Source organism: Lissotriton helveticus, chromosome 3_1, assembly GCF_964261635.1.
Source record: "Lissotriton helveticus chromosome 3_1, aLisHel1.1, whole genome shotgun sequence".
In the NCBI taxonomy this organism is placed as follows: Eukaryota; Metazoa; Chordata; class Amphibia; order Caudata; family Salamandridae; genus Lissotriton; species Lissotriton helveticus.
In genome coordinates, this window is record NC_136061.1 from 763,053,221 (window position 1) to 763,079,335 (window position 26,115).

The following is a 26,115-nucleotide window of genomic DNA, read 5'->3' on the forward strand; positions in this document are numbered from 1 at the left end:
GTGCTAGTCTGGATAGTTGGAGAGAGTGCGTCCCCCCCCGTTTTTGAATATAATACATTGCTGTCATGTTGTCTGTTCTGATCAGGACTGCTTTGTTGGTAACATGTATTTGGAAGGCTTTCAATGCTAGAAACACCGCTAGTAGTTCTAGGTAATTGATGTGCAGTCTTTTTTCCCGCACACTCCACCTTCCTTGTACTGTGTATTTCTCCATATGTGCTCCTCATCCTGTGAGCGATGCGTCCGCTGTTATTGTCACCTGTGGAATTGGTTCTAGGAACGACCGCCCCATGGCAATGTTTGTTGTGTTCCACCACTTCAGAGAGCGGTGTGTGCGGTCGTCTACCAACACCAGATCTGTAATCTGTCCTTGAGCCTGATTCCACTGTGTCGCTAAGCATTCTTGTAGCGGACGCATTTGTAGTTTGGCATATGGTATTAGCAGTATGCAGGATGACATCATCCCTAATAGCTGCATGAACACTCTTGCTGGTAGTGAGTGTTGTGGCTGGAATCTTTGAATGATTGTAAGCATTGTTTGGATCCTGACTGGATTGGGGTATACTTTGGCTTTTTCTGTGTCTATAGTAGCCCCCAGATATTGTTGAACCTTGCTTGGTTGTAGGTGTGACTTTGTGTAGTTCACCGTGAACCCTAGCTGGTGTAGTAGCTGAATTGTCTTTTATGTGTTTTGAAGACATTCCTCTTGTGACTTGGCCTTTATTAGCCAGTCGTCCAAGTATGGGAAGACATGTATTTGTTGTCTTCTTAGGTGAGCTGCCACCACTGCCAGGCATTTTGTGAACACCCTTGGTGCCGTTGTGACACCAAACGGAAGGACTTTGAACTGATAATGTTGTCCTTCTACCACAAACCTGAGGTATTTCCTGTGGGCTTTGTGAATCGGGATATGAAAGTAAGCGTCTTTTAGATCCAGTGTAGAAAGAAAGTCCCCTTTCTTCAGTAAAGGAAGTACCTGTTGGAGCGTGACCGGGAGCAGAAGTCGGCCCGGGACCAGGGTTCAATTCCCGACGCGGCAGGGTCGTGGACCAGGGTCAGCGGACTCGACAATTCTCGCCTCGGTGCCTACTCTAACCTGGGGTCCCACTCGGCAACTCTGGGCATTAGCTTGCCTAATCTCCACAACGGCCCCATCAACGCCAGGGATGCCTGGCTCCACCTTGGGGATTCCCAGTAGGGACCATCCCACAGGGAAAGCCAGGACGGGTTCCCCAGCGGTATACAGCGCCGGGACGTCCCTTTGCTGGGGCAGCTGTGCGCTTTACAAGTATACGACATTTAACATTTAACATTTAGATCCAGTGTAGAAAGAAAGTCCCCTTTCTTCAGTAAAGGAAGTACCTGTTGGAGCGTGACCATGTGGAAATGTTCCGAATTTATGTATGCGTTGAGAGGTCTTAGGTCCAGTATCGGTCTTAGAGACCCATCTTTTTTGGGAATTAGGGAGTATACTCCTGTTCCTTGTTGGTGCTGTGGAACCTTCTCTATGGCATGCTTTCCTAGCAGGGATAGTACTTCCTGCTTTAACAGTGTCAGGTGATCTTGTTTCATTGGACGCTGTTTGGGGGGGATGTTTGGTGGGGTAGATGTGAGTTCCAGGCAATAACCATGTTGGATAATTTGTCTCACCCACCTGTCTGATGTGATGTTTTCCCAGACAGGTAGGAACTGTGATAGGCGTCCCCCGACCGGTGTTATATGGTCTGGGGGGAGCTGTATGAAGTCACTGCTTTGGGGTTGGAGAGTTGCGGTTGTTGTTTCCGCGACCTCTACCCTTGTTGTTGTTACCTCTGTAACTACCTCTAGAATTACCTCTGGGTGATGTAGGTGTAAAAGAGGTTTGTTGCTGGCTTGTACCTGTATTTTTGGATCCTCCTCTATAGGTGGACCTACGAAAGGAACCTCTTTGTGTCGGCTGTTGCAATGCTCCCATTGGTTTAGCAGTTTCCGTATCCTTTTTCATCTTTTCTAAGGCCTCATCTGTCCCTGTGCCGAAAAGTGTTTTCCCATCAAAAGGTTGGTTCAGTAACGATGTTTGTACCTCTTGTTTGAACCCTGATACCCTAAGCCATGCATGTCTCCTTAACATGATGCTTGTGTTTGTAGCTCTTGCTGCAGTGTCTGCCGCGTCTAGGGCGCACTTTATGGAAGTGTTAGTAATTAACTTCCCTTCTTGTATGAGTTGATCTGCCCTCTTTTGATGTTCTTTAGGGAGATGTGTGATGAGTTTTTCTAATTCATCATAATGCGCTCTGTCATACCTTGCAAGTAGTGCTTGCGTATTAGCTATGCGCCAGCTGTTTGCCGCTTGAGATGCTACTCTCTTGCCAGAGGCATCTATTAGCTTAGACTCTGTCAGGAGGTGGAGCTTCTCCTGTAGATAAAGAGTTTGCTCTCTTACGCGCGTTTGTGACCACTAGTGAGTCTAGAGGAATTTGCCCTTTAATGTATATTGGGTCTTTCGGAGCTGCCCTATATTTCTTATCGATTCTTGGGTTCAGTACCCTAGCCCTCACTGGGTCTTTGAATATCTCTGATGTATGACTGAGAAGGCCCTTAAGCATTGGTAGTGTTCCTGATGTTCTTTGTGCAGTAGGTAGTGTTTCTAATAAGAAATCCTCTATTTGAGGTTCTGCATGTAGTTCTACCTTGTGATATGTTGCTGCTCTATTAATGAGTTGCGCAAAACCAGTATTATCATCAGGAGGTGAAGGTTTTGAAGGATACATTTCAGGGTCGTTATCTGACCCTACATTGTACTCTTCCCATGGGTCTGCCTCCTCTGGGATTGTGTCTTCATCATCCCCAGGATGTTCCCCCTCCCCTGTGTCACTCTCTACATCTGTTGTAGGTGTAGATGGTCGTGTGGGAGGAATATTTGGTCTATTGTGAGGAAGAGGAGAAGATGGTGTGTGTCTAGGTTTTGGAGAAGGGGGAGGAGTTGTATTTGTCCCCATTGTTCTCTTCTTCGGATGAGTTTTGTCGTCCGAATGTTCATTCTTCCTCTTTTTAGGTAGTTCTGTGACTACCTTACCAGTTTTTGGATCAATAAACAGAGTCTTTTGTTTAGGATCGGTCTTGTATTCCTGTGTCGGTACCGCAGTTTTCGGTTCCGAAAGGTGTTTTTTCTTATGACTGTCCATTTGTATTTTCGGCACCGAGATTTTATTCGGATCCGATGTCTTCGGTATCGAAGATGTCCCCGGTGTCGAGGGTGTTTGACGTCGAAACGTGTTTCGGTGTCGACATGGACTGCTTCGACTTCGAGCTTTCCTTGACTTGGAGCTTCGGTGTCGATGTGGTCCGTTTATCGGAACCACCATGATGGGAGACCGAGTGTTTCGGTTTCGTTGCCGGGCTCGAAGGCGGGGCGTCGGAAACTTTTTTCGGTTGTCTGACCGGGCTCGAGGGCGGGGTCGACACCGTGCGGGGTCTGTTCTTTGGTAAAGGGACGTCGTCACTCACGGTTTGTTGGACGTCGATTTCCTCGACGTCGGACTCGTCCACTTCAGACCCCGCCTCGTCGGCCTCTTCTTCCTCCTCTTCTGGGTGCTGGTCCTCGAACAGCTCCGGGATTGCTTGTGACTGCATTCTCGATACCTCGTGTCTTCGGGCTCGACGGTTTCTAATCGTCTATTTTGAAGAGAACGCTGCACAGGCCTCACAGTCCCTGGATTCGTGTTCAGGGGACAAGCAGAGGTTGCACACCTCGTGTAGGTCCTTGTGTGGGAACTTAGCACCACACGTTGGACATTTTTTGAATGGAGTCCTTTCCATGGACCCCGGGCTGGACTACTTCGAGTTTCTCGTAGTCGTCGTCCTTCGAAACGCGTCGGTATGGAAGTGAAGTCGCGTTCGATAACAATACCGTCGAATTGGAAAGGGTTACGCTCCGAATATAACCTTTATCGAAGTCGGTCCGGAGCGCTTCGATCCTCATCCGAACCCGATGGCGGAAAAAAAACAATCTAAGGATGGAGCCGATGCCCATGCGCACTAACACCAAGAGGAGGAGTCATCTATGACGACAAAGACTTCTCCAGAAGAAAAACAAGTGCAATCATCCGAGCCCAACACCAGATGGCGATCTATTCATAAATGTACCATCTGCAGCCCATATGCCTCGAACATTAAGGTTCCATGCTGGTGGCGGCATCCTCTTAGGTGGTGCAATCCTTTTTGCCCCTTCCAAGAATCTCTTAACTACTTGTGATGTAAAGAAGCGCTTTCCTGTCTCTCCTCTTGAGTAGGCTACTATCGCTGCTAGGTGTACTCTTAGCGAGGATGAACCTAGTTTTGCTTTCAGCAGGTGCGTCAGATATTTTAGCACCGTTGATTCCCATGTCATTTTCTTGTCCAGCTTTTCCTTGCTGCACCATTGTGAGAATCTCTTCCATTTTGCCACATAGCACCTTCGTGTGGTAGGTCTCTTTGCCTCTCATAGCACCCGCAGAGTGCTTTCCGGTAGCCTTAGGTGTGCGAACTGTCTTCAGGAGCGATGCAGCTAGGCTGAGGATCCATGGCTCTGGGTGTAGTACTTCTCCGCTTTGCATGTAGTGTAAGTCTTTTCTTTCCCCAAACTTGTGGAGTGGTCCCTGCGACATTTTCATTATTTGCGCGTACCAGGTCTGCCTTGCCCACTGTGGTGCCACCAGGATCAGTGTCATGTTGCTGGTTCTGCACTTGCTGAGTACCCTGTGTATCAGTGGCACGGGGGGGGGGGGGACGACAAATATGCGTCGGCAAATGTTTTTGACCAGCTTATCCATAGGGCATTCCCCTGGGATTGTTCCTCTGGTTGCCTCGATGCGAAGAATCGGCATTTTGCAATCTGGAGTGTTGCAAAAAGGTCTATTGTTGGTGTTCCCCACCTCCTGAATAGCCTTTGTGTTTCCTGTGCATTGAGCTCCCACTCGTGGGATGCTGATGTCTGTCTGCTGAGCCTGTCTGCTTCCACATTTGTCCTTTCCTGGTAGGTGTATGGCTAGTAGGTCTATTTTGAGTGGGATGGCCCATCTCCATATTTCCTGCGCTAGGTTGGATAGTGCAACTGATTGTGTTCCTCACCGTTTGTTGATGTAGAAAATCGTTGTTGTGTTGTCTGTTTGTATCAACTCTGGTTGAACAGTTGTTTCTGGAAGGCCTTCAGGGCGAGGAACACGGTCTTTAGTTCCAGGTAGTTGATGTGTGATCACATCTGCTGGAGTCCACAGACCCCTCACCTTGAGCTTGTTCATGTGTGCTCCCCATCCCATCTGGGAAGCATCTGTGGTGATGGTCACCGTTGGAACTTGCTTTTATTAGCCAGTCGTCGAGGTAAGGGTATATATTAATCCATTTCCTCCGTAGGTGCGCTCCCATGCCAGCGAGACATTTGGTGAAGACCCTTGGAGCGGATTTTAGTCCGAAGGCTAGGGCTGTGAACTGGTAGTGTGCTTTGTTGATGGTAAATCTTAGTAGAGGTTTGTGCTGCCTATCCATGGGAATGTGTAGGTGGGCATCTTTGAGGTCTATAGTGGACATGAAGTCTCAGTCCCTAATCTGAGGAATGACCTCTTGTAGGGGTGTCATTTTGAATTTCTTTTTCTTCATGTATTGGTTTAGGAACCTTAGATCCAGGATGGGTCTTAGTGTTTCGTCCACTTTTGGTACTAGGAAATAGTTTGAGTACACTCCCTCGTTTAATTCTCTTTATGGAACTGGTTAGATGGCCTCCTTTTGGAGGCGTTCTTGTGCTTCTTCTAGAAGAAGCGCTGGTTATTTTGCCGAGTGTACCTTCCTTTTTGATTTCTGTTTGGTGGTTTCTTTCCAAGTTCTATGCAGTATCCAAACTGTATGATGTGGAGTATCCATTTGTCTGTAGTGATAGTCTTCCATTCTTGGAAGAAATGTTTTAGCCTGCCTCCTACTGGTGTTACATGTTTGTTGATGCTTGGTCCGCGTAACCCTCTTTTGTTGACCTTGTTGTGCCCCACCTTCAGAGGGATCGTGTGGGTGGGCACGCTTGGTGGAACGGAGTCACTTTGAGGTGGGTTGCTGGCCCCCTCTTGTTTGCCCTCGTCCATTCGCCCTCCCGCAAAAGGACTGGCCCAGAGGCTGGTATTGCCAGGTTTGTTTTTGCTGGCCCTGCTGTGCTTTGTCGCCCTGGTAGGTCTGCTGGAATGTCTGGTGTGACGTTCCCGGCTGGTTTCCCCCCCCTTCCGTTTGGTCTCCGTGTCGGGGTACCCCTTTTTATTCCTCTGAATTTCAAGGCCCCCCATGGACCTTACAGTCTCATTTACTTTTTTGAGCTGGGCGAGTTTCTCATCCACCAGCGCCCCAAACAGTGTTTCTCCATTGAATGGACTGCTCAGAATGTTGTTCTGTACATCTGGCTTGAAGCCTGACATACTCAACCAGGCATGTCTTCTTTCCGTGACCCCGATCATCAGGAGCCTGCTGGATGCCTTCGCCCCATCCAAGGCTGATTTCATGCATGAAACTGCTATATTCTTGCTTTCCTCCACCAGGTGTGACGCTCTTTTCTGGTATTGCTCAGGGAGGTGTTTGAGCAGCTGTCCGACAATGCTGGTACGCATGTCTGTTTAGTAGGGCATTAGAGTTTGCAATGCGCCAGTGTACCGCTGCATTCACCTATTTTCCTCCCAGTTAGGTCCATCCTCCTACTTTTTTTCTGGTGGTGGGCCTGAGGTTGTTGGGACGTTTGCACTTTTCCTGGCCGTTGCTGCAATAATGGAGTCCGCCGTGACGGATCCCTGGATGTAGGGGGGTACTTCGAGGAGTGCTTGTATTTCCTCTGTCCTAGGTGTGACAGACCTGCAGGTCGCTGGGTCTTTGAATGCCTCCCTCCCTTGGTCCAGGACACTTGGAAGCATGGGGAGGAATTGACTTCTTGTTTGAGTGGGCAGCAGGGTCTAAGAGGAAGCATGCCTTCGGTTTTTCTTACTCCAGTTTGACTCCATAAGCCGTTGCAGAGTTCTTGATTACCATGTTGTAGACCCCAATGTCATCTGGCGGCTAAGGCCTCGAAGGGTACGTCTCCACGGCCTCTTCTGGGCTTTAGGCATCAAGATCCTGCCACTCCAGGTCCTGTGCCGCCTAGGATGCAGAGCCGAAACTCGTCCGCTGGTCATAGTCTCCTTCCTAGTCGTAGTATAGGCCCTCTTCCCCTAGGTGTTCCTGGGGGCTCGTGAGTTTGGCGGTTCTTCGGCGTCGAACTCCTCTTCCTCCTCTATTTCGACGATAGTTTGACGGATTCGTGAACCTTTCATTTTTTCCCATCGAACTCTTTTCCTTTGCAGGATGTTATCCATATCAGCCTTGAGTCTTCTCTTTTTTTCTCTCCATTTCGGCGGCCTGTTCGGCGTAGTGTGTAGTCGTCGACGTCAAAGCAGCCTTCGGGTCCTTCTCCTTTGTAGGAAAGCGGTCCTTTTTGGGGACGTGCTTAGACTACCTTGGCTTTGTTCGTTTTCGCCGTCTGGGAGTTCTTTTCGAAGGATCCGCTGGGCTGTGTCCCTGGATGCTGCTGCGGCAGTCTAGATTTTCGGCGCCAGTGCTCCCTTCATGGACTTAGACTGTTTTTCGAGAGTCTGACTCAGGCTTACGAGAGTCTGTCGGGGGTTTAGAGGTCGACGCCTCTCCTAACTCTTTAGATTTTTTGCTCATCGTTCTCTACGACCATGTAGTCATCTGGTCCCTCAGCGATGTTGTCCTCTTAGTCGCTGGAGGCGCCAGGTCCTGAAGTGACAGAGGTTGGCCTTTGCCTTGCATGGTGCAGTTGGCTCTCGTCTCTCTATCCTGGAGGGTCTTCGGGGTGAAGACGGACCAGGCGTTGCAATCCTTGCTCTCGTGGTCGACCGGTAGGCAGAGGTTGCAAACCGGGTGCTGGTCTGTGCGCGCATTTGTGGTGGCAGTTACGGCAGAATTTAAAAGGTGTTTTGTCCATTCATGCGCTCAGGGGGCCCCCTGTGTGCGCATTCTCTGTTGGACATCGAAGTTCTCGAAGTTCTCCTTCGTCGTCCCGGCTCAGTGATCGTTTCTCAGTGTCTTCTCTAATCCTTTCAGTGTAGAATACAGCTTTATCCTCTTTCCTCCGAAAAACTCTGGAGCCTCTCGGTGACGATCCAGACAACAGCAGAAAAAGAGAATCTGAAGATGGCGCCCAAAGGTGGGAGCTTCCGCAGGAAGCATGCCGACGTCACAGGAAGTAAACCAAAGGGTGGGGCGTAGACGCCCACCTGGGCTACAAAAAAAAAAAACAACAAAAAAATACGATTATGGACCCAACAACTAGACCGCGGAACAATGCACAGCATAGTGAATCCAGAAAGATTCATGTTGCAAAACATGCTTTTATGCCCAGAACAACCCAACGAGAGATGGTTTGTTAGTGCACAGCCTGACCTTTTATGGCGCCCACATAGCCAACCAAGAGTTGGTCATCCACCCGAACTGTTGTGTGCGCTTCAGATAGAACGAGAGCGCACGTTTCGGGTCCAGACAGAGCGTCTCTTCCTCTTTTGAAGGATGCAGAAAGAAGGTGGGCAAAGTGATGGTCTGCCCGATGTGGAAGAGCAGAAAAACCTTTGGCAAGAAAGGAGGACAGGTCTTTAAAACCACCTTTTCCAGATGAACAGAAAGGAACGGAGGGTTGGAAGAAAGAGCCTGGAGTTCACTCACTCTACTGGCAGAGATGATAGCTACCAGGAAAGCAGTCTTGAGTGTGAGAAGACGCAAAGGACAGTTATGAAGGAGCTCGAAGGGAGCACACATCAGATATGTCAAGACAAGGTTTAAGTCCCATTGAGGCATTATGAACGGCACAGGAGGAAATGTGTGCTCAATGCATTTCAGGAAATGGTTAACAACCGGAGACTTAAAAAGAGAAGGCTGATCTGAAAGCCGTAGAAAGGCGGAGATGGCCGAAAGATAACCTTTGAGAGTGCCCAGAGCAGATCCCTGCTGGGCCAAAGAAAGAAGGAACAGAAGGACCTCGGAAAGAGGGGCAGAGAGGGGCAGCTTTTGCTGTGCACCATGCCACAAATGTGTTCCACCTGCAGGCATATACAGTCTTCGTGGAGGGTCGCTTGGCTGCCAGAATGACACAGACTTCAGGAGGAAGATCGAAAGCGGTCCACTGTCGCCGCTAGATCTCCACGCACATGTAGGTAGAGGAGGGTCAGGTTCGGGTGGAGGACCGTCCCCTGCTGCTGCGACAGAAGATCCTCCCGAAGAGGCAGTCAGAGCGGGGGTTCAATCACCATGCTGAGTAGCTCGGGATACCAGTATCTTCGTGCCCAATCCGAAGCCACAAGGATGACTTGGGCCCGGTCGCACCAAATCTTCAGCACTCTGGGCAGAAGTGGTATAGGCGAAAGGCGTACAATTGACCGCAACTCCACTCATAACGAAAAGCGTCGCCTAGCGAGTGCCGCCTTGGAAATTCCAACGCGCAGAACTTGACATTGCGCGTTCTCTTCGGTTGCGAATAGATCGAATCAAGGCTCTCCCCACTGCTGAAAGAGACCTTGCGCCACGTCGGAGTTCAGACGCCATTCGTGATCCATCAAGCACGGGTGGAGTTAGTCCGCCCTGGCGTACAGAAAACCTGCCAGGTGTTGAACCACCAAGGTAATGCCTTGACGTTTCAGCTAAGTCCAAAGGCACAGAGCCTCCTGACATAGGGTCCAGGACCCTACCCCGCCCTTCTTGTTGCAATACCTCATGGAGGTGGTGTTGTCCGTGAACACCTGCACTACACTTCCCTGGACAGAAGGAAGGAATGCCTTCAGTGCAAGTCAGATCACTCGAAGCTCCAAAAGGTTGATATGGAGCCTGGACTTCACCAGAGACTGGAGGCCTCTGATCTCCGCCTCTCCCAAGTGGCCTACCCATCCCAGGAGGGACGCATCATTCACCACGGTGTGCTCCGGTTGGGGAAGGGAGAGGGATCTGCCATTGACCAGATCACGATTCGTGAGCCACCACTGCAAGTGTTGGGCAGTGTCCTCCGAGATCTGGACATGATTGGACAGGTTACCCTGATGCTGTGCCCACTGGAACTTCAGGTCCCACTGCAGAGTCCGCATAAGTCATCTGATGTGTGGCCCCGTTAGCATTCTCTACAACGGCCCCTGGACCCGATGGCCTGACAGGACCAAGAGTCGTGGTCGCGCTCCAGGCAGTAGAAGACAGACGTCGCGGGGGTCCGCCACCGACATGTTGCAACGGAAGGCCCCACAGGACTTGAAACCAGGCATCCCTACATGCAACAGAGGAGACAAAAAGTCCCCAAAAAGATAGTCAAAAAGTGACTAAGGTACGTGCTCTAACTGGATCTGCGCTTACTAGCGCGGAAAAGAAAGCACCGACTTCAGCGCGCATGGGTTGCGCCTAAGTAGTCTTCGTGACGTCATCTCAGGGCTTACAACGCCAGCGACTGACGTGGAGCCGCGCGATGCCACCTGACGCGCAAAGGTACTGCTAGCAAAACTTTCCGGGTCCAGTCTGACGCCTGGGGATATTCTAAGGCAGGGGTACTCATAGTACGGCCCGCGGGCCGGATGCGGCCCGGCAAGCCTTCCATGGCGGCCCGCGGACCTTCGAGACAATCGTGCCTGTGCTTAAAAAAATAATTTATTAGTGTTGGCAAACACCGCCGCAGCAGTGCTGGGCTCGGAGACCTTGATAATCACCGCTCCCCCGGCCCCCACAGAGCAGAGGCTTTATTGTATTTCACCCCTTAGCGCCTCTGCTCTGTGGAGCCGGGCGAGATGTTTGTCAGAGTGGAGATGCAGGGGCACTACAACAAAGCCTCAATAATATGTAAATGGTCTTTAAACGACCTGCTAAGTACTTTGGTGCGACTGATGGACGGCTGTCTCTTTGGCCCCCCCACCCCCCCTTAATCACCCTGATGCGGTGTCCATTCACTCACAGTCGTGTGGACACTCCTGTAATTATCAGAAGGGCGCGCGCAAACTGCATTTTAGTCATGACAAACTTCTTGCCAGATAGGGATCTTTCTGTGTGCGCGCGCTGAGGAAGCTGTATCAGCCCGGGCTGAAGGCTGACACAGACAGACACACACAGTGAGATGACAGAGGGAGAGGGAGAGGGAGAGCTGGATGGAAAGATAGATGGAGAGGGAGGGCAGGAGGGAGAGAGGGAGGGCAGGAGGGAGAGAGGGAGGGCAGGAGGGAGAGAGGGAGGGCAGGAGGGAGAGAGGGAGGGCAGGAGGGAGAGAGGGAGGGCAGGAGGGAGAGAGGGAGGGCAGGAGGGAGAGAGGGAGGGCAGGAGGGAGAGAGGGAGGGCAGGAGGGAGAGAGGGAGGGCAGGAGGGAGAGAGGGAGGGCAGGAGGGAGAGAGGGAGGGCAGGAGGGAGAGGGAGGGCAGGAGGGAGAGGGAGGGCAGGAGGGAGAGGGAGGGCAGGAGGGAGAGGGAGGGCAGGAGGGAGAGGGAGGGCAGGAGGGAGAGGGAGGGCAGGAGGGAGAGGGAGGGCAGGAGGGAGAGGGAGGGCAGGAGGGAGAGGGAGGGCAGGAGGGAGAGGGAGGGCAGGAGGGAGAGGGAGGGCAGGAGGGAGAGGGAGGGCAGGAGGGAGAGGGAGGGCAGGAGGGAGATGGAGGGCAGGAGGGGGAGGGCAGGAGGGAGAGAGAGGGAGGGCAGGAGGGAGAGAGAGAGGGAGGGCAGGAGGGAGAGAGAGAGGGAGGGCAGGAGGGAGAGGGAAGGAGAGAGAGGGCAGGAGGGAGGGCGGGAGAGGGAGGGCAGGAGGGAGAGGAAGGGCAGGAGGGAGAGGGAGGGAGAGAGGGCAGGAGGGAGAGAGGGCAAAAAGGAGAGAGGGCAAGAGGGAGAGAGGGCAAGAGGGAGAGAGGGCAAGAGGGAGAGAGGGCAAGAGGGAGAGAGGGCAAGAGGGAGAGAGGGCAGGAGGGAGAGGGAGAGGGAGGGAGAGAGAGGGCAGGAGGGAGAGGGAGAGGGAGGGAGAGAGAGGGCAGGAGGGAGAGAGGGCAAGAGGGAGAGATAGGGCAGGATGGAGGGCAGGAGGGAGAGGGAGAGGGAGGGAGAGAGAGGGCAGGAGGGAGAGGGAGAGGGAGGGAGAGAGAGGGCAGGAGGGAGAGAGGGCAAGAGGGAGAGATAGGGCAGGATGGAGGGCAGGAGGGAGAGGGAGAGGGAGGGAGAGAGAGGGCAGGAGGGAGAGGGAGAGGGAGGGAGAGAGAGGGCAGGAGGGAGAGAGGGCAGGAGGGAGAGATAGGGCAGGATGGAGGGCAGGAGGGAGAGAGAGGGCAGGAGAGGGAGGGCAGGAGGGAGAGAGGGCAGGAGGGAGAGAGGGCAGGAGGGAGAGAGGGCAGGAGGGAGAGAGGGCAGGAGGGAGAGAGGGCAGGAGGGAGAGGGGCAGGAGGGAGAGGGGGCAGGAGGGAGAGAGGGCAGGAGGGAGAGAGGGCAGGAGGGAGAGAGGGCAGGAGGGAGAGAGGGCAGGAGGGAGAGAGGGCAGGAGGGAGAGAGGGCAGGAGGGAGAGAGGGCAGGAGGGAGAGAGGGCAGGAGGGAGAGAGGGCAGGAGGGAGAGAGGGCAGGAGGGAGAGAGGGCAGGAGGGAGAGAGGGCAGGAGGGAGAGAGGGCAGGAGGGAGAGAGGGCAGGAGGGAGAGAGGGCAGGAGGGAGAGAGGGCAGGAGGGAGAGAGGGCAGGAGGGAGAGAGGGCAGGAGGGAGAGAGGGCAGGAGGGAGAGAGGGCAGGAGGGAGAGAGGGCAGGAGGGAGAGAGGGCAGGAGGGAGAGAGGGCAGGAGGGAGAGAGGGCAGGAGGGAGAGAGGGCAGGAGGGAGAGAGGGCAGGAGGGAGAGAGGGCAGGAGGGAGAGAGGGCAGGAGGGAGAGAGGGCAGGAGGGAGAGAGGGCAGGAGGGAGAGAGGGCAGGAGGGAGAGAGAGGGCAGGAGGAGAGAGAGGGCAGGAGGGAGAGAGAGGGCAGGAGGGAGAGAGAGGGCAGGAGGGAGAGAGAGGGCAGGAGGGAGAGAGAGGGCAGGAGGGAGAGAGAGGGCAGGAGGGAGAGAGAGGGCAGGAGGGAGAGAGGGAGGAGGGCAGGAGGGAGAGGGAGAGGGAGGGAGAGGGAGGGCAGGAGGGAGAGGGAGGACAGGAGGGAGAGGGAGGACAGGAGGGAGAGGGAGGACAGGAGGGAGAGGGAGGACAGGAGGGAGAGGGAGGACAGGAGGGAGAGAGAGAGATGGAGAGGGAGGGCAGGAGGGAGAGAGAGATGTATGTATGCTGGGTCTGGTGGCTCAGTGGATGAAGGCATCTGCTGCAGGGACCTGTGTGCAACCTCATGGTCACAAGTTTTCTTTTTGTTTTAGCCCCGCCCCCTCCCCCTCTGACCCCGCCCCCACCGGTGCGGCCCTCGGCCACAAACCACACTGTAAATTTGGCCCCTGAGAGAAAGTTTGTGAGTACCCATGTTCTAAGGTAAGGAATCTATCACCAACGTGTCTTTCAGATATGCACATCACTAGATGTTGCCCCAAGGTTCTGCGTGAGAAGAACCACTGACCTCTCTGGAAGTATTGAAAACCAGGTTTGACTGTTACACGTGGGAGCCATCAGAATGAGTGAGAGGGATGTTTGCTGAAGCTTCCGGACAACGTATTGAAGTAGGAGTAGAAATGCATAGGCAAATATCCCTGACCAGTTCAACCATGGACACTGCCTATGGATTGAGGGTGTGGGAACCTGGAGGTGAAGCTATGGTATTTTGGGCAGTGATGAAGATATAGATGTTTGTGAACACCCTCCACCCTCTAATGGCAGAGTAGGACTTGTGCAAGGGAGTTGGCAGCTATCAGAGCGAGGCAATTTGGACCGACCAACCATGGGCTCGGTTCAACCAGGCCCAGTGCCAAGCTAAAAGGAACACATTAGAATACAGTTATGACACCCAACATATACTAGGGTACACTATGGTATGGTGGGGTACCCCTGTAATTGGCATGACCTACCCCATAAGCCCCTAGCATGTAATCGGGCAGGGGATTGAAACTACCTAGAAGTCTCCAGTATCCTGGGGCAGGGCAGTTTAGAGGACAGCAGATTTTCTGCACTAGCATTAGCATGTGTGCAGTGCTGAGGCCAGTTTAAAAGCATCCCTGGTGGCCAGGACAGCTTTTAAACCTTAAATTGCGCCTAAACTCGGCTTTGGGGGTAGGGGCCCTTAAAAATGAAACACCTACCATGTTTTTGCATATTAGGGACTCCCAGGGTCACCCCTAGGTATCCCAGGGGTTTTTGGCGGGGGGGTCAGTTATCTATAAGGAGCGCCCTTATAAAATTATTTTTTGTATGCCTGGGAAAAAAGTACATTTTACATGTCACTCTCCATATTGTGTTAAAGAGCTGCTCAAATTCGACTTTGATGCTAGAAGGAGTAGTTTGTCCTGTAACTCCAGTTCTGTAGTAGGGGTATCTCTGTTATAGTCATAATCTAGTGACTAGTCCTGCCCATGTGCGTGGACCCCGGCAATCAAAAATAATCCCTTAAGTTGTCAGAAATGGCAGAACTGCAAAGACACTTAAGAGAGAATTTAAAGACAAATAATGCAGCCTATATCCACAGGCTACACTGACCAGTACTTCAACTATAAATTCCACCAAAAAAAACACACAAATAGCACAGCCTGCCCAGTTTCTTCCATAGAGAAACTTGCCTCTACCAGAAAAAAAGCCTCTGGAATGATAGAGAGGAAGGCATGGACAGACAAGTCCCATAGGGGGCGGGACTATTCACTAGATTATGACTATACACAGAGATCCCCTACTCAAAAGTGGGTAAGGATAATCTGCAGATTCAGAATCCCTGAAGTCTTCCCTAGTTGCACAGGGGGTGGGGGTCCTGTAGAAATTAGGGAAATACTTATTAAATATGGTTTTATAAGCCCTGGTTCGAAAAGTGGCCCAAGTCATTTTCCCCATTGCAAACCCCATGGCCCATAGGTGAATATGGTAGGTAGTGATTGATTAATAAATATTGATAGGAGAGAACTTAGCCGGACCATTCGAAGACTTCCCAGAATGGTAGTAGTAAATCCAACAATATTATATTGTTGAATTCCTCGAATGTGTACATACAAGAAGTTGAGACTTTGTAAGTGCAAATTCAACCTTTCAGTGGTCTGCCCTGATTGGTCAGAGTTAAGTGGATTAGCCAGGCTGCTGGGAGGGCAGTGTGCTGGTCTATAGGAATGCCAGGCCAGGAGGTGGCGTCGTAAACTATGCTCTTCAAAGGCAGAGGGGAGGCCTGGGTTTCAGTCCACTGACAGTCTTGACCCAGAGTCAGGGCTAGGCTTAAGGAAGGTATGTGCAGATGGTAGGGGGAGAGTCCATGGAAATAAGCCATCCCGGGGTGTGTGTTTAGCCAGCTCTTACCTCCTTGCTGGAAAATCAGCCATTATGGATTTGGAAGAACGATGCACTCTGGGACAAACTAATGCCACACTCTACAGGATGTGGTCATAACTAGGAGGAGTTGCCCTGATCTCATTGGTCAGCAGTGACCTGGTGCTTGACCCAGATAATTTTGAATAAGTATCTGAGAGGGGCAGAGCCCTCTAGATCTGCTGCTTGAAACTGAATGAAGCAAGAAGTGCCCTGCTGAATATTTTGCTGTGCAAGGAACTAAGGCCCGACCTATGACGAGTGCACCATCTGAAACTACAGCCCTGTGGATTACCTTGCTGCCAAAAGACAAGAGTGGAACTCCCTGCAAGCTACAGGTTAACAGAGCTCACCTGGACAACCCCACAAAGAATTAAAAGCCTGGAGTACCAGTGGATTTGTAAGGGTTTTGTTCAAGTGGATTGCAACATTGAAGTTTCACACTTTCAAGGACCCTCTTGGAGATTCCAGAACCTTGGATTGTGTGTGATACTTTGGGACCCGAAAGCAGAACGCCAGGAAGGTGTTCTAACTGGACCCCGCTTGCTGAAGTCGGCCCACTACAGTGGTGAGAAAATTCTTCAGAACAATATATAAAGGAGTGTCCCTGACAGAAAACAAAATGACTTAAAGGGGCACTGTTGGTTTGTAAGCACTAGAAAGTGACTAATCTTTAAGAATTAGTATCTCTGGTGCCCTACAGAGGATTATATTCGTTTTGGTGTCAGTTAAAAGATCAAAATAATAGCTATTTTTATAAATTGGTGTTGGATTTTTATTTTGTGTTGTGTGTAAATTATTTACTGAAATGGCGTTTTTAAATGCTTAAAAAAAAAAAAAGAACTATAAGGTGGGGGAGGGCCTGAGGGAGTTTAAAGACCATGCTGGGACACATTCCCTCAATGACATATAGCAAACTAAAGTGTCACAGGGTCTAGATTAAAGCCTAACTGTGGTGCAACTACCTGAAGACGTGAGTGTTAACCCCTACACAAAAGGAAAAAGGGTTGCTCTGTGGTTACTCACAAGATACTCATCAGTCACCACTCGGAACCGCCCTTCATCATTTGGGATTCCTGTAAACCATATCCAGGGTACACCTCTGGTATCTGATGGAAGGTCAGATGTATTCAACCTATGTCTACCTAGAGGCGACCTAGATGGTTTTGAGTGTCACAGGCCACTCCTTGGTTAATGTGAGGAGCGTGACTGATATGCAGTGCATGTGAAGTGTGCAGTGAGACTAAAATTGGGTGAGAGCAGGAAAAATTATTTATTCTGGTTTATGCTCGCTCCTCCAATATTAAAAAGCAGCATTGGTAAATTAACCAAATATTTACCAGAATGTGGAAATGGTCAATATGTTTCAGCAAATTCGTGGACTAACGAGTCCATTGCTTTCATCAGGACCGAGATGTAAAGAAATGCTACTGCAAAATGTGAAGAGTGAAAATAAAAGGTGACTACATATAAAACAATCTGCAATATTAATAAAGATCACCTGAGTCTCTAGGTGTCTTTTTTCTTTGCAGTTGATGCATGTCACCATATGAATGAAGTAGAGGGCTCCACCCCACCTGGCAACGGCTCAGGTCATGAGGGAAGCACCACTCTCTCCGTCGGTACTCCGTTGCCTCCTTCTGAGCCGGTTGGGGAGGTGGGAATGCTTTACATACCTGTCTTTGAAGTTAAGCCTGTCTTTGAAGTTAAGCCTGTCTTTGAAGTTAAGCCTGTCTTTGAAGTTAAGCCTGTCTTTGAAGTTAAGCCTGTCTTTGAAGTTAAGCCTGTCTTTGAAGTTAAGCCTGTCTTTGAAGTTAAGCCTGTCTTTGAAGTTAAGCCTGTCTTTGAAGTTAAGCCTGTCTTTGAAGTTAAGCCTGTCTTTGAAGTTAAGCCTGTCTTTGAAGTTAAGCCTGTCTTTGAAGTTAAGCCTGTCTGCTCGCAGACACGTTACCAAGGGTTGAGTATGCTGCGTCCTATCATGTGTTCGTGGCCTTATTGCCAGTGGCAGACTTACATTTGCCCCTACCAATAACCAATTTCCAACACAGAGGTATTGCTTGGAGGCGGCGGCTCCCTTGACCAAGCCCCTTTTTGCCCTCTCCATGATATTACCTTAGTAACCCTCACCACACCAAAAAGTGGCAATATTATATACACAGTCAGTTACGTACAAGGGGCATTAAGGGGAGTGTATGGTAGTATCCAGTGGGCTTCTTACCCCTGGGGTCACTAAACCCCTATCTGACCGATTCCTGGGAGGAGTGGGCTTAATCATGTCCCAGCGTTCCCAATTTCACCACAACCAAGATGGGGAAATCCTTTCTTAGATGTCCACTTCAGGTTGCCCACCTTAGGGGTATGTCAAGCCTGACCGTGCAACAACTCCTGACTCATTTCCCGCCTATCACAGTGCCTAATGGCAGGGGATGGCACAGGGTTTGAAGCCTCTGGCCTTGGTATGCAGATTTACTAGTCATCCTGCTGGAGGAGATGATCACACCTGCAACAGCAGGCTTCGTTCTTGAACTGAGAGCATGGGCTCACCTGCACGGGGTTGAAAGTGCTTCTGTGGTGGCAGACTGAAAAAGTCCTGTTAACCAGCAAACTAGAAGACTAGAAAGCCTCAGTACAAATTTATTATGAAAAGGTGTTTGATCGGAGTACAGGGAGCCCATTACTTTGCTTCAGGAGATTGCAGCTACATGCCTTGCTGGGGTGAGTGCCCCTACAGTGATACCCCAACTGGTGGGGAGGCCCGACAAGCCCTATATGGGCCTCGCATACAACTGATCTAGACTTACATGACACCTTGGGAGGGAAGGGGTGTAGTTGGAGGGGGGCTGACTGCAGGGTAGGGGAGAGGGGGTAGTTTGGGAGCCAGAGGTGGCATTTGCTACAGTTGATACAGGACCCGACTGCCAGAACAGACAGCGCCAGCTAGCCGTGGGATGCACCTTAAACATCAACTGATATGCTGTCCTGAGGGTCCGGTTTTGTGCTACTTTTGATACACGTAACTTGTTGCTCAATTATATGTTTCACCGTGGCGGGATGCCAGTTTATGCTAGTTGTATGTAACTCAAGAAAGTTGCTAAAAAATAATTTTTAAAAAAAAGGTGTTTGACATCAAACACCATCAGTTTCAGTGAAGCCATCATGTAGCTGGGGAACTCTTAATAACCAGTGCATACACTTAAGATGGTTTTGCTGTTCACTTGTAGCCTCTAGTAATTGAACTACACAGAAAAAGGTCACATCTGCTCATGCAGATAGGTCCTCACATGTAATATATTGCATCCTGTCTAAGGGCTACAAGACCACTGTGAGCTGTGAAAAGAGCCTTAGGGAGCTGTGAAAGGAGCCCAAGGGTGTTGCAGTCTGAAGGGCCACAGTTACCTTGGCTGGATCAATTTCTTTTGCAGCTTTTAGCATGTGGCCTACCTGCAGACCGAACAGGTGTTCAGAAGATGCAGCTGTACTTCCGGCTTTAAGCCAGAGACACAAAGCGTCAGATCAGGAGGATATTAAAACACTTGTTCCCAGTGTCGGCTGCATCAAGAATGCAGTGGATAGTGTTTGGGATGGTTTTGGCTTCATTAACCTGCTCTTGCCCACAAGGGCTGTATTTTTCAGAGGTGTTGGAGGAGTTTATCCATCTGATCCCAATGTGCCCCCTCGTATCGGGAGAGTAGGCAAACAGTAAGCAATCTGCTAGTGAGCCACCTGCTTGCTCACTGCAACAATCTTTTTACTCTCCTGGTTGGGTGGTTGGATGTACTCTGTACCATGTTTGCGCATTGTGTGCGCTACAAGAGATTCTGGTGGTGCAGCTGCAGATGTAGGGTTATTGAAGAGGGCTTGGATTTTATTTTTGTCAGGCCTTGGTGTGATGACCCCATCCTTGACCACCTCTTTGAAGGTCTCTGGCACCACGTTGAGCATTCGCCTCTGCATGGCGTGTTGTGTTTTTGAAAGTGTTTCTACCAGGAAATAATCCTCCTCCTGGATGTCCTGCATATTTAGTTTATGGAGAGTAGCCACCCTTTGTATAACATTGTGGTACGGAGTAGTGTCTTCAGATGGGGAGGTTTTGAGGTACAGATCAGGATCTGGATCACCAGGGGTAATCAACATCGTTGTCCCAAAGCATAAGGGACCTCATAGGGTTCCCTTGGATACAATGGGCTGTCCTCCACATAGGAAGAGCTATGCCAACTCTGGTGAAGCTGCAGGAGGTGGCAGTAAGGGAGGTCATCAAGGAGGAAGGAGACTAGTGCCCCCGTCATTAGGACTTGTGCCCTGGGGAAAGTGGGTTCGAAGGCAATTTGATCCTCAAAGGACAACTGTCTCTGCAGTATCTCCTGAAGCTTTGGTGGGAGCTTGGTGGACATTTTCCCAGTTTGTTGGGTAATGAAGAACAGTTTCTGGCAACCGTCAAGTCCTGCAAATGCTAGAGAATGGGAGGTTGAGTTGTGCAGTTCATAGTGCTTTCGGTGCCACAGATAGTGGCTTTGATGCAAGTGTGGACTTCTGTGCAGATTTCGGTGTCTTCAATGCCCGTCAAAAAGCCAGTCTCCGAGGAAGGCCTTGGCTTATGCAGGCCTTTGTGTCCAGAGAATGGAATGACGTTTGCTCAGAGGGCTCTGTAAGTGCAGACCAAGGCATGAAAATGAATCGTCAGGCTGGAGTCAAAGGTCTTTGAAGAGGAATCGCGGATCCGTGTAGATTGTTCCATGAAAAAGGAAACTGAAGGCAAAGCACTAGTGCCATTAGCTTAACAGCGAGCCAGATTGGTACAAGTCTGAACTTGATTTGGGGGCAGGGGATTCAACATTGGAGCGGATGTGCATTACCAAATAAAGGTGTCGCTATATTTCTTGACTTGAAAGACTTCTTTAAAGAAATAAAAAATGTTGCAATCCAAGCCCCATACCAGATGGCAGGAGAATGTGGAGCATACATATGTTTCTACATCCACACATGCAACGTACATTTAATTAGAAGTGTAAAATTAGGTTTAAGATTTTCAAATTAAAGCTTGAAGAGTGCAAACTTGGTGGTTAGAACGAGATTGGGTTTTAGTCAAACACCTACCAGCTTCGTCGTCTTCTTCACCATCCTCATCGTCATCACTATCATTTTCGTGCTCTGCATGGCAGGCATAGGCTCTCTTCAACCCATTAAATAAAAGAAGAAAAGCTGGCAGTATCTGACCAGATATTTGATTTAAAACTTGTGGTCTCTGCTCTAGATCAATAAGAGCGCAAAGTCCAAGGACACATATCCTTCTATCATGCAGCCTGGAAAACAAGAATAAATAATAACCAATTAAACTTTTCACTGTATGAACTATAAACATTTCTCCACATGCAGGTACTGTGTTTTAGGTGCTGTTCCTGCTGATAAATGCAGCAGAAAGAGGTCAATGGTATTCCTTAAGGCATGATTGTTGGAAGCAACTGCTTAAGGACACTTAAGCCAAGGCATGCTGGTCTGAAATGCCTGAAAATAAAGCAACTGAGCAAAAGTGGCAGTGGGATATGTATGGGGCGATAGGGTTAAATAAACAGAGTGGTTCTATCATGATTTTGATGGTATATTGTGGAGTGCGCTTGTGTACAGAACTGGTGCAGTGTTAGCACACGTTCATACTGCAGGTCTCTTAATACAGTGGTAAGACTAACCTATTTATTCCAAGATACAATCTAGCAAACATTCATCTATACAATTGAGACCCTGCTCAGTGACTAACGAAAAAAGAAAAAAAGTGTGGAAGCTGTACGAAAAAGGTTCAAAGGCATTTGCATACTGAGGTATAGACTCAAATTTTCTACATATTCCAAACTGATCTTTTCTCCCACTTTGGACTAAGACTCTTGTTGCCTAGAGTAAGCATGATACAATGATTTTACATTGTCCACAAATGACATCACATACCCTAAGAAGCAATCAACATCATTAAGCCACTGTGTGATAAAATGATTGGTAACCGGCTCAACATTGTTGGGGAAACGAAGATTTTCCAAGGTGTTTACGAGTAGAATCGGATTGTAGTACAACGCAGCAATGGCAACCTGCAGACACATTGTTCTGAGTTCGCTCGTCTTTACTTCTCGTGTCAATCGCTCTAAAGCAGCTTCCACGAATAAGGGTATGCACTGCAACAATGAACAAAAAATGTCTTTTGATAATTAACATCTTGAACATACACCTCGAGAAAGGTCAGAGCCTCTGAAGACTAAGACATTTGCTACAAGAGTTAGCAAGTTTATCTTCAAAATACATTTTTCTAATTAGATAGTTTATGCATGCATTAAACAAAGCAGACAACAAAAAAATCATAGAGGTAACTGTTGTTGCAGACATGACACCCAAGGAATAAATCACATTAAACCTTCACAAATAACACTACAAAAAAAATATATATATATATCACAATCCTGCAAGTTATATGAGCATGGAAAGGATTAGGTTACTTACCCTGTAAGCATCAGTACTTGGCATGTAGAGCTGTAAATTCACAAGCTTTGCATAAGTCCGCCATCTAGGGTTGGGCTCGAATGATTACAAGTTGTTTTTGTGCCAAGAAGTTTTTTGGGTCACAAGGCTGACCCTCTTCTTGGTAATAATGTGCATGGTCAGACTCCATCTGTAGATTTTTTTTCCCCACCAATGACGTGCAGAGCTGGTAGGTTCAGTGTAATTGACAGGATAGATTTCCAGGACAGAAACTCAGATGACCAGAGAGTTTTATCTGAGTAAGTGCACTATTATGGCGAGTATCCATTTTTTGTAAAATCTCACACTATTACTCTGTTTTGCACATGCAATTACTTTTTTCCGCTCATTTCTTTACATTTTCAGCTTTACATACGCAAACAGAAATGTACAGCATATCCCTCTGTATATAAGCATTTGTTTGCACTATAGATATGTACCTATCTTTGTGTATTGCTTTGTATAAACATGTAGAATTAGGTTGAGAAAAAAAATTAATAAATACAAATCTTTGGTCTACATGTACTTCCATTGTGCATCTATGTACCTTCCATGTACATGAATCTGTGTGTGTTAGTTTTCTCCTGATAAAGCAAATCCAATGCACTACTGTATTTCTCATCCTGTGCCTCTATAAATATCTTTAATCTACATATACGTACCTCCTGTATCTATATACTTTCAATGTACTTATGGATCTATATATTTATCACTTTCTTCTAATTTAGCATTTCCAATGCACTACCCTATTTCTCAGCCTTTACTTCTCTCAATATATCTTCTAGCCCAGCCTTTTCTGTCATATAACTAACATGTTCACTTCTCAAATTCTATATTCAACTATACTAATTCACCACTAATCCTTAAGGGGTTCCAGAGAAGCGTGCTACTCGCCAATAAAGCATCTCAACACCCCAGAGTTACAAGCACTATATGCAAATCTTTTACCTTTTCTACCCCTCCCCAACCCTTCTCAATTCAAATAACTGACTAACATATCCACCACTAAAATTACTTTCATGTTTCACCATACTAATTCAACACTAATCCTTATGGGTTTCCAGAGTAGCGTGCTACTTGCGCTTCAAAACCCCATCTGGGGTAGCAGCGCTATATAAATACAAACCTCTTTCCCTCTATCCCGCCACCTACCCTTCTCTACCCAAATACCTGAATAACATCCACTACTCAAATTACTTCATATTTCACTATACTAATTTTCAACACTAATCCTTTATGGGTTCCGGAGTGGCGTGCTACTCGCCAGAAAAGCGCTACAACACCCACCAGAGGTAACAAGTGCTATATGAATGCAAACCTTTCATCCCCTGTTATCCCTCCGCTAACCTTCTCACTCCAAATAACGGACTAATATCCACCACTGAAATTACTTTCATATTTCACCAATCCTTAATGGGCTTCCGCAGTAGCGTGCTTTAACATCACATCAGGGGTAACCAGCGCTAAATAAATACAAACCTTTTCTCCCTCCTCTATCCTTCTGCTATCATCCCAAATCCAAATAACGGACTAACCTATCCACCACTTAAAATGTACTTGCATGTTTCACTATACTAATTCAACACTAATCCTCTATGGGTCCCGGAGCAGCGTGCTCCTCGCCGAAAATGCGCTGCGATGCCTCGGAGTAGTAAGCGCTATATAAATGCAATTACAATACAATGGGTTTTGATGTAGTATCTTGCACTCCGGTTCGAGACTCCTTCAGGCTCCCTTGCTTCCCCTAATATCTTTCAACTGTATTGTTTCGATAAGTCTACAATTACGTCCCATACGCACTTTCCGTAGCGAGTCTTCCGTTCGCTTACTCAGCTTACAGGTGACACCTGTATGGGTAAAACGTCTATTTCCAACACTCTTGGAGAATGTTAGACTAATGCAACGCACTCAGTTCCATTTCTGTTCGAAGTGTCACTCCAAATACCCTCACACCGACAAACATCCTGTTTCTCACCCCAACGAGCAGACACCTGTGAGGCCTGCAAATCCTTTCAGTCCAAAAAGACTATTCGGGACAGACATGCGAGATGACCGGAAGTGCAAGTAAGCGTACGATGTTCAACACATATTCAGTCGGCAAGGAGGAGGAATCGCTTTCCATCCATGATACACAGTCAGAGGATGACTACCATTCTTTAGCCAGCACAGAAGCAACGGATAGTGAGTACTTCAACCCTGACCCTAAGCTCAAACCATCGGTTGCCACTGAAAAACCTGTTCGTGGGACACCACTGCAGACAAACCATGGCACACATCGAAGAAAAATAAAACAAAGACTCGGAAGAGACACCCTCCAGCTCAGCTCCGAAAGTTCGGTCTACAGCACATTTATCAGTACCCACCATTTTGAATATGGTGGGACTTATCTAATCAGGGATATGGCTTTGCCCCCTCCCACAGTTGGGTGGCATAACAGTGGGTATAGCCACCCCAGATAAGGAACCCATTGGTCCATTCCTGCTACTCCACTCTAACGCCCCTAAATCTAGTATTTAGGTGGCTCTCCCAGATCCTGAAACTAGTTACTGCTGACCTAAGGAGAATGAGGGAGAGGATGGCGTGCAGAGAAGACTTGCAATGCCCACTGACTTGGTCCCAGCCCTACCGGCCTGTATGCAGCTTCAAAGACCCAGCGAAGAGAAAGGCCCTGTAGCCAGCGACCTAAACAACCCCTAGGAGGACTGCCTAAAATTGAAAAAGACCAGAACTCTTCAGGACAGCAGCTCCGCCTATAAGAAATCATCCCAAAGGACTCTGGTGCCCTCCGGATTTATGATTCCGGCCACGCTGCCTCTATGCATCCAGCCTGTGTCCAGGTTGCCCACCGATTCAGAAAAGGTTCCATAAAAAACAGGTACCAAGTCCAGCATTGGCTGACCCCTCCTGGACTCCAAGAACGCCTGTCGTGTGAATTAACCCCCCCCCCCCCCCAATATCGGCTCTAAGAGAAACCGAACATCAGAGGACACTACTGCACCCTGGGCCTTGAGGAACTGGACTGACTGTTCCTGCAACCTACAGCACCCCAACTTACCTCTGCTGTCATGGGTGCTCTTCATGAAGCCCCCGGTTCAACGCATGCAGCCTATTTTCAAAATAAAGTCCCTTCATTGAATTGCATTGGGCGCCCGACAGTGCACTCTACCGCCCCTGTGCCACTAGTGGTGCAATGTTTGTGCCTACCTGAACCTTGACATCTGCTTACTCTGAAACTCGAAGACTGGAATCTTAAGTTGCACATTTACTTGCAAAACCGCATTATTGATTTCCTCCATAGGCTAACATTGCAAATACTGAAATTTGCACAAAGTCCACTTTTGAAAGTGAAAAGAATTTCTATTTAAAAACACTTACCGTTTTTGCAAAGATCTTGGCCTTAAATGAATTCTTGAGCAACGCTTATTTTCATAAAGTTGGTATGGAGCTCTGTAGGAAGGTAGATCCCTGACTATGGTTGCCCCCAACTTTTTGCCTGGTGTTTTGCTGGTTTTCTGACTTAGTTGACCTGGGGCCCTGCTATTCAGGGCCCCAGGCCTACTGCTCTCTCTGTAAAATGGATTCCATGTACCTTAGGTACATATCTAATTGGATACTGAGTCACCTTATCAGTCCCTGTACAGTGTACCTTAGGTACCCAGGGCATAGGTGTACCCAGGGCCTACCAGGGGCTGCAGCATGTATTATGCCACCCCTGGCTGGCCATCCAAATTTGACACAACTGGCTGCTTGACAGCTGGGGCAAGGTGGTGTAATCACCCTTTGCTTTAGATTGAATATGCTACTTACCAGTATGCATCTGTTCTTGGCATGTAGGGCTGCTAACATTCATATCTTAGCATTAGATCGCCGCCTAGTGTTGGGCTCGGATGATTGCACATTGTTGTCCTGGAAGAGTCTTCGAAGTATCCTGAGATAGGTGGCTCCTCCCCTGGACTACAGTGCGCATGGGCATCGGCTCCATCCCCAGATTGTTTTTCGCCATTGTGGCAGAAGATGGAGTGAAAAGTGTAAAGGATGTCCATGCTAATGAATAAATACAATAGTATATCTGCAGCTGCGACAGGCACCGGGGAGGAGGGCGGGCGATATGAATGTTAGCAGCCCTACATGCCAAGAACAGATGCATACTGGTAAGTAGCATATTCAGTTCGAGGCATGTGGGCTGCTAAA

General features: G+C 48.9%; 1 protein-coding gene across 1 annotated transcript in view; it reads right to left on the minus strand.

The window, feature by feature from the left end:
* The window catches only part of IPO7 (importin 7), a 392,711-nt gene that overhangs the window by 115,297 nt on the left and 251,299 nt on the right, over positions 1 to 26,115 (minus strand). Inside the window, exons 21-22 of the mRNA XM_078680964.1 lie at positions 21,364 to 21,584; positions 20,521 to 20,726 (exon numbers count right to left, since the gene is read on the minus strand). Coding sequence (XP_078537090.1) covers positions 20,521 to 20,726; positions 21,364 to 21,584 — 427 coding nt within the window. The remainder of the gene's footprint in view (positions 1 to 20,520; positions 20,727 to 21,363; positions 21,585 to 26,115) is intronic.